Source organism: Caloenas nicobarica, chromosome 2, assembly GCF_036013445.1.
Source record: "Caloenas nicobarica isolate bCalNic1 chromosome 2, bCalNic1.hap1, whole genome shotgun sequence".
Classification (NCBI taxonomy): domain Eukaryota; kingdom Metazoa; phylum Chordata; class Aves; order Columbiformes; family Columbidae; genus Caloenas; species Caloenas nicobarica.
This window is the reverse complement of record NC_088246.1, coordinates 38,786,172-38,798,437: the sequence shown is the minus strand read 5'-3', so window position 1 is coordinate 38,798,437 and position 12,266 is coordinate 38,786,172. Positions and strand designations below refer to the sequence as shown.

The window sequence follows — 12,266 nt, the reverse complement described above, 5'->3', positions numbered from 1 at the left end:
AAACAAACACAATCATGTTTATTCTCCTAATACTTAATTCCTTATCTACTTTAAAATGTTTTCGCATTCTGGAGAATCCTCACTTCTGTGTGCTAACATGCTTGATTACTTCATAAGTTTCAAATGAGGGGCAGAATTGTGAACCCTCATAACATGATGCTGTCAAACTTAACAAAACATGCATAAGACCATTACCACATCAGACATTTGCTTTTAGTCAGGTCATTTTAATCAATTTGACTTCACAGGGCAGCTCATTTATCACTTAGCTAAACAAGTACTTCCTCTACTTGTCACCAATTTAAGTAATTAAAATGGTAAACTTTGCTATATGGCATGAAATAAAGGCCCGAAGATAATTTGGAGAAGGTGGTTGATACAGTCTAATAGAATAAATGCAAAGTATTATTTAAATACTTTGGTACGCTTCAGTAGCTTTCAGAAATGTCATATTCTGGTAGCTTTGCTGGTACTGATATAAACTGATTCCTATTTTTAGCATAGCCAAGGTGAAACAGTGTTCTTCAGCTTCTTACTCTATGTTAGTGGCTTTTCTTTTTCCCTTCTTTAAGCATATTTTTTTTTTCTTTTTGCTTGATCATTTAGGGGTAAGAGATTGTCAGAGGGCAAGAGTGGGGCAAGTGCTGCGATTTGTGCAGTTCTGCCCTGGTCCCAAGTACGTCCTCCAGCTGTAGTTCATCTCCTCTCATATCACCACGGGAGGATGGGGAGAGAGGGGAAATGGATGTTGTAAAATTGCCTAATTCTTTTTCATCTACTCAGTTACACCTTCAAAATATCCTTTGTGAGACTGATTATATTTTCTAATTTTGCACAGACAATGTGAATACTTAAACATGAATTTTTATATGTTTTGGATAAATCATTTTTTAGAAGTCTACATAAACACTGATTAAGGGAAACATTTTAGATGAGGTATTTTTAGTTGGGTTTTTTTTTAATTGAAATAATTTAGTAACTGGTTTTGAAACAATGCTTATTATCCATAAACTGCGCCTTTGAATGCCGAATATTTGTACTCAATATCTGTTGTAAGTGAAGAGGTAAATGAATGTCTTAGCACTTGAAATAAGGTACAGTATTCATGTTCAAATGTGCTATGTCTTATTTATGAAATACTGATTTTAAATCCACCAAATTTTTGAGGTTAGGGTAGTCTTGCCACTTGCTCTCATGGTAGTTAATAGTCTCACAGCTAAAAGAAACTATATAACATTTGTTTTCATTTTGAAGTTTTCATTTCCTAACTAAACATTCATTATAATCAGTTTATTATGTGAACAGTTGTTATAATCTTATTACAGATGACTCCACTGTTTTGTACAGTTCTGGTTATAGATACATACTTTTATGTTTGTGCAATACGTTTTTGCCGTATTTTGCCCAACTCCAGTCAAGATGTGACTGGTGCTTCATTGGCAGTTTAGCTAATGATAGAAGCACATCTCACTTAGACTTTTATCTTTGTCTTGTAGTCCTAGATGGATAGAGACAGTTTGTGCATATTAATGGCAGATGAAGTATGGCTGGTTTGAGGCTTTTGCCACTGCCAGTCTGGTGAAGAAGGGCTTTTCATTTTGGATGTTTTAAATATTTTTTTAAAATATTCCAAACTCACAGATTTGGATACAGGAAGAATGGCAACGCTGATGAAGGCATAAATGTGTAAGAAAGACTAATTTATGGCAAGAGGTAATAGAAATATTATCACATTTTAGAGCAACTAATACGGAAGGCAAAACATTTGTAAACTCTCAGATGCACAAACCTCCTCATGTCTAGAAAAGAAGCAGCAGACTTCAAAGCTAAGCACTCACTGAGAGCAAGAAAAGTTCTCTGAATTAGAATGGGTACGTTAAATCAGACTATCTAATACAACAAATAGAAAGAGGTTGTTCATGAAGTAGATGTTAGTAAACATCAGTGAAGTTTTTCCTAATAGAAACAGGTTGGTATTTTATCACCTATGGAACAAGGAGGAGGTCACGGGGGAGAGGATGATGCCCTACAAGCAAGTATCTCTACAGAGGCCTTTTCATGTCTGATGGAGTTCTGTGTTGGAGTCCATGAGCCTGCCTTTCGAGGGAGGGATTTGTGGTGGCCTCCATTGCAGACCTGGGCTGACAGGCCACAGATGTACTGATGAGCTGCTGTCACCGTTGCCGAAAAGCAGAGTGGGCTCGCTCCATGTGGGTGGGTGAGGAGCAGATCCGTGGGGCTGGAGCAGCCGAGCCCTGCGCGGAGTCCTGCCCCGGCACCGCTTCCCTGCAGAGAGAAGCCGGGCGAGACGTTCATCTGCCCGTCTTTTCCTTGGGCTCATGGGTGGGTTAGCGTCTCTTTTCATTCCCTAGCTAGATACATGTTCCATATGCAGCCTTAATTATTTTTTCATGTATATTAAAGAATAGTTGAACTCCCAGTGCTGGGAAGGGTGCTTAATCTTCGGGGTTTTTTAGCCCTTCATCTTTGGAGGGGGAAAAAAAAAAAAAAAGTAGGAATAGATATGAGTCACTTTTAGCTTCAACTGAGATGTTAAGGTTTAACTAGATAGCCAGTATTGAGTCTCGTAATCTAATAACTGAATTTCAGAATTTTATAACATTTTTATTGTTTCACGTTGAGAATGTTTTTGAATTGCATCTTATTTAAGATGAACAACCACAAACCTGTAAAGAATTAATCTTTCTCAGAGTAAGATCCCAAGTGTAAACATAATTGTTTAATAGTTCTCTTTGTTAGAAGAGCTGAAAAGATCTTAAGTATAGAACTGTAAAGAAAATTGCTCGGACTAAGGAGTGACAAGACTAATAGGTAGTGATATTTTTTTTTAACACTAATCAAATGTATCCATAAGCAAACACAAGTAACTGATTAAGTCACTGTGTGAGTATCAGAAGTAAATCTATTCAGCTGTTTTAAACTGCTCTAATGGTCTGTAAAGTACATTATGACTCCTACGTTGTAAAGGCATGGCATTTGGGGAGTATTTTAAAAAAGAGAAGGTGGATGTGGAACAAAAGAATATAGAAGAACAAACTTACTAGAGCTAATTTTGTACCGTGTTACAGATGTAAGACAACGTAAGTCTGAAGCGTATTGTGTCTTAACTAAGTGGTGGCTGCTAAAGCTACAAAGGCTGATAAGGTCATTTTGTGCCTGGCTCTTAGTTTGAAAGGCACTCAGGGTTGTGCCTTGGTCAGATAGTGTAGCATAAAAATAAGAAGTTAAGCTCTGGCAGCACAGTTCAAAATAAGCTTGTAATTTTTGTGAAGGCAAAATCAACAGAACAGTAGAAAGGTAATAAAAATGATATAGCAAAGAGAGCCATAGCAGCAACTACATTCCAGCAGGAGAAAATTAGAAACATCTCTTTTCTGCAAAGTTGTTGTTTTGTTTCTTAGAGTAAATTCTTTCAAGTTTTTCATTTATTTATCTAAGATATCAGGTAGTTATAAACATTTCTCTATATTATGAAGCCATAAGACTGCGAATAAACATTGATATGTTATTTAAGTGGCTAGCAAGTTTATAAATGTTTTCCTCCAAGTTACCATTCATGCATTGCTCATGATTATGGTTTATAAATTACACAGGAAACACACGATGTCTACTTGCAATTATAATACATTTTGGTGAGCTAGTACAGAGTTGTTTGAGGCAATTCTGTGTTTTAGTGGTGTGTTTTATCATATAAGATTGAAATAATTTGACGTAAAGGTGTACCGCTGCAGAAGTGTGCAGTCGTACTTTCCCTCAGTTCCCGGCTGCTTGTTCCCAAGAGCTTCAGGTATTCCCTTCCAGTTAAAAAGCAGTGAGAGGTGATGGTGCGATGATTTCAGCCCCACACTAACACAGGTGCTGGGACAAATAGGGGCCAAAAGCCTCAGGGAATACAGCTGCAAGAGCATCCTTTTGGAAATTGTCTGGGCGCATTGGTTGGAAGGAAATGCCTAATAGTGGCCCAGCTGGCTTTGTTTGTTATTTAGTATCTTTTTTCACATAACTTGGTAGGAAAATGAAGCAAATGCATAGTGTATAAAACTAGAAAGGTCTTAAGAATCCTGGTCCCCCTTCATTTATTGACAGTAAACCGAAGATGTAAAGCAGTGCCATGCCTTGTAAGAACCAAAGGAAAAGCGTAATTGGAGTGATTTTCAAATCGATAATATACCAATCCTGAAAGTGTAGGTGCATACCTCTTTGTGTTTATTGTTATATATTTATTTTTAAATATAATCTTCTTGGAGTTAGAAAGTTATGGTGCTTGTAAAATAAGCAGTTACAGTAAGTGATATTTACAACTCAACTGGCAGTCATAGGTAGCGACTTAGTGGGCTTGGGCAAGTCAGACCTATTTGGCTGGCACAGTTCTTTTGTGTTGCAAGTTAATAAATTGCTGCACAGTGACCAAAATGCGGTCTTGAAAAATGCACTCTTGCACTGTTAATGCACTGGAAAGGTCATTTTTCCTTCTGACGTCTCTGCTTTTCACCCTTTTATTGGCATCCTCGTATTTGTTGCAGCCAATATTAGATTCCAACACTCCTCACGTGACTTTCTAACATAGTTGTTGTTCACTTACCTGATAGTGATGTGAATGCCACTCAGCAGCCTGTCATGATGTACCCATGTCACCTGCGTCCTGGGTTTTTGGGTTTGTGCTTTCTCCCCCTTTGCCCTTCATTTTTGGAAGAACTTCTTTGTAAATGTTCACTAGCTAGCTGATTATGTTTCTTCAAATACTTCCTTAACACTGTCTTTCTAAAAAGCTGATATTAACCTTCATAAAACAAAAATCAGCCATAATACCAGTCAGTATTATCTCATTCTCTATTTTTGCGTATATTTGCATCTCTGTTATCTTACACTTGACCTATGACTTCTGAAAAAGAAGTGGATAAAAGGAAGTTTTTCTAGGATAAGAAGTCCTGAGTCCAGAAGGCTGATGATGATGGTTCTCACCTCAGCTTTGCTCTATAACCTTTATCATCCCCAAGGACTAGCATCAGTTCTCCTTAGAATCAGATGAAAAGATGGGTTAGGGAATCTAGAAAAAGGAAGGAGAAAGGCTCCTGCCCCACTTTACAGTCTGTCGAAACCACACTTGGACTTTCATTTGCACTGTGATAGCTGGAGACACTATAACAATTCTTTTGTACTCCAAATAATAAAACATTTGAATGGAAGCACTGTCGTTCCACTATTAGACATCTAATGGTGATGTTGTGCCTGGAAAATAAGGAAAAGTTTTAAGCATTTTTACTATTGACTTGTGTATTGAAAAACAGGTAAAGAAACACTGAAGTGTTTGTTACTCCTTTTTTTTTTTTTTTTCCTCCAGATAAATACCCTTCAGTTGGAATTCGCTGTTGCCAGTATGTATCATTCTGTGTCGGAAACCAGTCACCCTTTGCAAACGGAAGAACAAGAAATAGGCATTGACCCCTTGCAGAGTTATTTGAACAAGCCAGGGGAAGGTGAGTTCTGTATTTATGTATTTTTTTGACTTCATGACTAGAAACCGTATGTAAGTGTGTCACGATAACTGTGGCTGTCATAATTTGTTTAATTCTCTTAATGAAGTTGAACAGGGCAACTTAAGGAACATTTTACAGAGTATGTGTAGAACACCCTGACACTAATGAAAACCACAAAAAGTCGACTTTCAATTACAGACAGAAACATTAGCCAAATGTTTAATGTGCTGTCATCCTTTTTTAATCATAAACCAAACACTGACTTCAGCATAAGAATATTGAAATGCAGCATGTCTTTATGTTACTTTCTCAAGCATAGTCTCTTATACTACTTTGGTTTTGGGGATTTTTTTCTGTTTTCCTTTTTTTAAAATTCTGAATAAAGTTCAATATGTTATTTTGGATGAGATAATGCAAATAGAAAGGCTGATTTTCCTTTTTTTTTTTTGTTTTGTTCAACTCAGCACTTACATTCTTATTTAAATTTAAAAAATGGAAGTTGAGGTAGAATAAACAGGCTCTAAAGGCAGAAATTACTATTGTAACCTAAAGTAAATTAATTAAATACAGTATTGGGAAGACTCTAATGAACAGTGAGAACAAACGGCTTGCATAATGCAATGCGTGTCTGTGTTGCTTGTCTTTTCTACTTATTTGCTAGTAGTGACAGTATAGTTCATTCGAAGAAAGTGATAAGCTTAACGAGAAAGCTCGTCCTTGTCATGAAAACATTCCTCAAGTACTCAGTTATACACAGTGGCACCTTAACTACCTGTAATTTTCCAGTCATTGAACACATGTAACTAGGAGGGCAAATAAAAAAATTATTTTAAATAACACAGTTGAAACAACTTTGTCACATTTCCTAAGTCCCGCACCCAGATCAGCTGCTCTGTGTGGGTGTATCTGTCTGTAAATCTTCTGTTTACTAGCGCTTATTAAAAAAGGTATGTCAAGTTTTGCTTAGTCAGGTGTATTACTTCAGTTTATAAGAAGCTGATGTTTTGCTTTCAAATATATTGGTAAAACTTCATTGTCCCTTTGAAGGTTTTTTTTTTCCATTTTTTCTTTATTGGTTTATAAAGCTTTTTCAGTGTTAGAAAATAAGAGTGAACATCAAAGGGGAAGTGGTTTAAAACCTGAGAGTTAAATGAAATAGCTTTTCTAGGTCAGTGTTCCTCCTCTATTACATTTGACATCTTAACAATATGGAGCCGTTTTAGTTTGATAAACTAAATCCATTTTTGGACGTATTTTTAGAAACTTTAGAATAATTTTTTGCAATAACCTAAAATAATAGCCATTTTCCAGAGGAAACATAGCTTTCTCCTAGTCTACCCCAATCAAGAAAAAGATAAGCATTTTCTTCTCATTTTTTTCCTTAAAAAAATACTGGTGATTCTCTCAACCCCGTTTCAAGAAAAAACAAGATTTTTACCCTGTAAAAAAACCATTGTAAATTAATGTTACCCTTTATTGTGCCCAGAAGCAATTAGTTACCTTGACTGAAAAGGTTTCTCATTTTTATACCAACCTTAACATTTCTATGACATACAAAGTTATTAGTATTGAATTGATGTTTAAAAGTGCCATTAATTCATTTACCCCAAATGTTCATTAACAATGTAAATGTATGCTGATGTTCTATGAGACAAGGAAGTGACTAATGACTCTTCGCACTAACAACACTTAAAATGAATAGAAACTTTAGATAGCTAATCTTGAAGTAATCAAGACCCTCATTCAGCTTGGCATCTCTGTATGCTCTAAAACAGCTGTCAACTGTTAAAAATATATACACAACACACACATACGCACATGCAAAGATAAAGATATGTAAATACATGGTTCCCCAAGTCATAAAGGTTACCAACTATGGTACATTTTTTATGTTTGATCTATGTAAATATTTTATATAAAGCATCCATTTCATCTTCATAGGTTTTTTTACTGCGAAACACATACTGCATTTTAATTTGAAACTTTATATATCCAAAATAAGTCTTTGACGTTTTAGTATTTCATTTTAAACAAAGCATATGTTTAGATGGTGTTAGGTCTTTGGGCATCGAAGTATACAGTCATCCCTGGCCATGCAGTCTGTCCATCATTGTCTTCACAAAAGTATTTTGACACAAGGTTTTTCAACTCGGCCTCAAGTTTCAAGTGTGATACAGAATCAACTTGGTGAAAATCTGTATCGTAAAGTTTTCTGTATCACGTATCATAGAAATATGGAGGAGTCCATCAGTTGGAATTGTTCTATCCAATATTGTGCAATAGCAGGACATCTGAATTGTTTTTTGAAGCTGCGCTGAATGCATAAAGTGATAGAAGTCTTCACTGAGATGAGGTAATAAACATAAATCACATCACTGATTAAGATGCTGAAAATAAATACTTAATCATAGAGCTAGTCAGATTTGTTAATCTTCATGAAATATCATATTTTTAGTATGTGCAACTGATACCAAAACTTGATGGAGAACCAGGAGATGCCATGTCCAGCTGGAGTTTTGAAATTCTCTCGTAAGGCATTTTCATAAAATGAACAAAATTTCAGAAATTCATGGATTGCTGTTAAGTATAGCCAGTTGGAAAACTACATGCATAGACTACTTTTTGTTCATTTGCTGTCAGCTTGCAAGTATATATTGGATGGAATTCCAGAAATATGTTGATTGAGTCTAGTAGTACTCAGTGCTTTTATTAAAATCTCACTGAAGGTATAGAGAGAAAATGTGCTTTATTTGAGACAGAGCTGTTAGCACAATGGAGGGCAGACATACAATTGAAAGTATTCCTGAGATTTTGAAGAAGTGGCCTGAGAAGAGTAAGACATGGAACAGCTGCACAGTTTAATGTTGCAAATGATAGGCAGGGGATAATTACCTAGCTGAACAAATAAAAGTAGAGCATAACAGAGAAGGTAAGTGTCATTTGGAGAAAGATCTGAGTGTTCATAGTACTCCAAATTTCGTGTAACTGAGGAACTTTGGATCTTGAGTTACGATAAGTCATGAGAATGTGCTTGTTTGCAAGTTTACAAAATTCAGGATAGGCTGTTAACTAATTGACAGTCAAGATCTTTTTTTCTGTCCCTTTTAAAACATTTTTTAAAATAACAAAAAAAAAAAAAAGACAAAAACCCACAAAAACTGGTAAGACAGTATTTTAGTCTCTTTGTGATGGTTATTTTGGCCTGTGTTATTTTCCTTGTGTCTGATTTTTTTTTCAAGATAGAAAAATGTGCATTTCATGTGTGCACGCATATCTGCTTTTTAAATAGCATTTTTAATGGTAAGAAATTTGTGGCAGGGATTCTCACTTTTGCACTCCGATAGTTCAAATGGAAGATTTTTGTTCCTTTCAGGAATTTTAATTTTGGATTGTATCTTTAGATCCAATTGTATTTTAATTTACATGCATGTATGTATATATGCATTGTGATGTTTGCTTTTGACTATACTAAGTTGATGTTATCTTGCTACATTTTCTGGTCCAAAAATCTTAATGATACTTTTCATTTTGTTCTAATAATATTTTTGAATGATTCCTACTGAAATAGGAATCTTTATCAGAGAAACTGATGAATCTTATCTTTTTTGGTCTCCAGCAGAGACTTTATAAACCCTGAATATATGAGGAGAAATTTGAGAAACTTTGCTGTTCTACCTTCTCACTGTGTATTGCATCTGAAAAACTATTTGTTTCCAGATGCTTCAGGTTTATATCGCATTGAAACAGCATGAGTAGGTTAACTGTTTCTGAGCTGCCATAAATTTTTACTCTAAGTTATAGTGTTCACCACATTCTGACAGAAGTTTGAAGAACATAGTAGGTAGTATTCCCATTTCATTGATGTAATGAGAAAGTTGATCCTCTAAGGACAGACAGGAACAATGCACTTAATACTCTTCAATTTAATTTGCTCAATATCACAATTAATACAATTAAGGTCACTTGAAATGAAACTATTAACGAATTGGGTAATTTACTTTAACAATGTCAGTGTGTTCTCACAATTACATTTGCTTTAATTAGTGTACAAGCTATTATTTAATAGCATACTTCACATAGAAAAATGTAATGTGTTCTTTGTTCTTAATAGGAGAAAAGGCGAAACCTTTAATGGGTCTGGGTGTTTTGGTTTGGAGTTTGGGGGATATATTTCTTGTCTAAAGGGTGTCGTTGGTGGTGAGGACAGAGAAGGCTCATGTAGCTGGAAGGACAAAGATAACTTCTGGAGGATGTGACTGAAATAAATCCAGTTGAGACAGATCAGTTGCTCGGCTTCATGCTTACCATTGCATCCCTTCTGATTCTTAAGGCTGCCATGAGCAAATATGAGAGGTGGGAAGAGAACATTCATATTTCCATTTTGACCATATTTTGTGTGTTTCTGTTGTTCCTCTTTGAAGAATTTTGCTGTTCTGGTATTAACCTCATAACCCTGATCACTAGAAAGCGTTATCCTCTAGTACTATGGAACTATACCTTATGTGGATTTTGAGATACCTGGTTTATATCAGCGTTGTACAGAAAACATGTGGAAACCAAAAGAGAATGAAATAATAAGTACCCACATTCTCTGGACCTAACAGGACCCACATGCTATAAGATAATTTCTCCAAAACTCAAGTGTAATTCACATGGGACTGTTCTGCTTTTGAGTACATCCTTTTATATGCATTCTGTGGTTAAGTGATTATTTGGTGTCAGAAAATGATATTATCTTCTAGTCAGTAGCTATTCAGTGTTACTGGTTGGGGTTTTTTGCCCTTACAACTTCCTTCAGTCAGGGAGACCATGCTAACGCAGATAGCCCCGTATGTCATTTATCTATTTCTGTGTTCATAGAGATCATACCCATGATTACACTTAACAGATATAACCACAGAGGTCTAGACTTCTCTGTGTGAGAAGTACATTCCTAGTTAAAAGCAATTTAGAGTGCAAATACAGTGAGTTCTTGAAGCCTTATTAGTTTCATATCTAATATTTTTTGATGTGTATTGTATGACGTCATGTGTGTCATGTAACGTGTTCTTTCATCTTCTCTGCAGGGAGGGACATGTACATGAAGTATAGCATTGTGTTTTTAAGACTCCTTTTAAATATGCATGTTACTTGGTGTTTTCATTAAAAAGACAAGATTGGAACAGAGAACCTCTTTGCATTATACTGGGAGCAGAAGATGCTGAGGGTTGTGATTTTTCTTAATGCCTCTGGGATTTCACACTGGTTTGCACCAGGCTCTGGGAATGCCCCATGTCCTTTGTTGGTGAATTTTACCCTTTGGGCAGAAAGCTTCAGTGTCCCCCACCAGCACAGTTGTTGCTGGTGGTCCTTGATGAGAACTCCTGTTCTTCTCCTTCGGGGCTTCCCTTTTCCATTAAAGACACAGGTATGATCGAGGAGAAAGAGCTGTCTTCAGTCTGGTTCGCTTTGTATTGGATGAATAAAAGCTAGAATGGTTTTTACATCTTCAAACGCCATATGCTGACATAACAAGCATTTTAATATTCATTTATTAATAATAACTACTGTTTGGCTTGCTTTTAATTGAGCAGCAACAGGATTGTAGTGACAAAGGCTATTGGATTAACACAGTGTGTCTTGAGCTAACTCAGCCTGTCACTCGCTCCTTCCATACAACTCTTCATTTTCTCTTCTGTTTTCTGTATTAGAAATACATTGTTATCAAGAGATCAGTTAACAGAGAAGTTATGTATGTTTAAAAATACATACATTTAATAGAAATCAAGTTGAAAATAGTCCACACGAAGTCCATTTTTTCCTTTAAAGATTTTATGGGCATTAAAATGCCCTTAGATCAGTAAAATAAATTTGCCAGTTGCAGGCCCTTTCATTTCAGTGCCTTGCTGCAAATTCATATTTAGTAACTGCAGGAGTATTTTAAACTTTAGCTGTGAGAGCAATTGTGGGTACCTGACACAGTATTGTGGGTTACTGGCTTCCAGAGTTTTGTTTTACTCCCTAGAGTTGGTAGTTCCAGGTTTTTTTGGTGGTTTCATGTGAGTTGCACATTACATTAATTCCAGTTTGGAGGTTATACTGTGGCATGGCTACGTGTACAAGCGTCACACAGAGAAATTGCCTTCAGTGGTTGATAAGGCAGATATTAGAAAAGACCTTCGGACAGCAGTGTCTGTTGATCTAAGATGTTAATTTTGAAAGTTCTACTCTAAATCAGTATATGAAAATAAGACTATTCTCACTAATGATGTTGGCACTCTACCTCTGTTAGATCATGTCAGCCGGGAGTTACCAGTTATTCCAGATACAGCCCTGCCTGAATACTGGCATAAATCACTTGTCAGCCTCATGTCATTCTTCTAATGACTCCTTGTGACCATACTTTGGGAAATGTTGATTTCAGCATTTCTTTTTGTTCTTTTCCTAGCTTTTCCCAAACCTAGGTTAAAGCTCAACTACCTGGCCCTCATCTCACTTCCTGCTACACCTGTAGTATGATACATGTGGTATAGCAGGAAATCATGCAAATTGAATGAAAAATTATTTTTTTTTTTTTACTAAATGTTACATACTTAGAGAAGCTTAAAATACCGGACAGAAATTTCCGTTTTAACTATAGTAACCTACTGAACAACAAAATTAAAACAGAATAATCTTTGTAATACAACCTCTGTAAATGTAATTAAGAATATGTTAAAAACTAGCTCATTATTAGAAGTTACACAGAAGCTAACAATGAGAATTAAATACTTCTTTTTACTCAAGACT

At 35.8% G+C, this 12,266-nt stretch overlaps 1 protein-coding gene across 9 annotated transcripts in view; it reads left to right on the top strand.

Annotated features, from left to right (window-relative positions):
- The window catches only part of TBC1D5 (TBC1 domain family member 5), a 326,232-nt gene that overhangs the window by 122,950 nt on the left and 191,016 nt on the right, over positions 1 to 12,266 (top strand). For all 9 annotated transcript variants that reach the window (XM_065628207.1, XM_065628203.1, XM_065628204.1 and 6 more), the window contains one exon: positions 5,363 to 5,498. In XM_065628207.1, coding sequence (XP_065484279.1) covers positions 5,399 to 5,498 — 100 coding nt within the window. In that variant the 5' untranslated portion in view covers positions 5,363 to 5,398. The remainder of the gene's footprint in view (positions 1 to 5,362; positions 5,499 to 12,266) is intronic.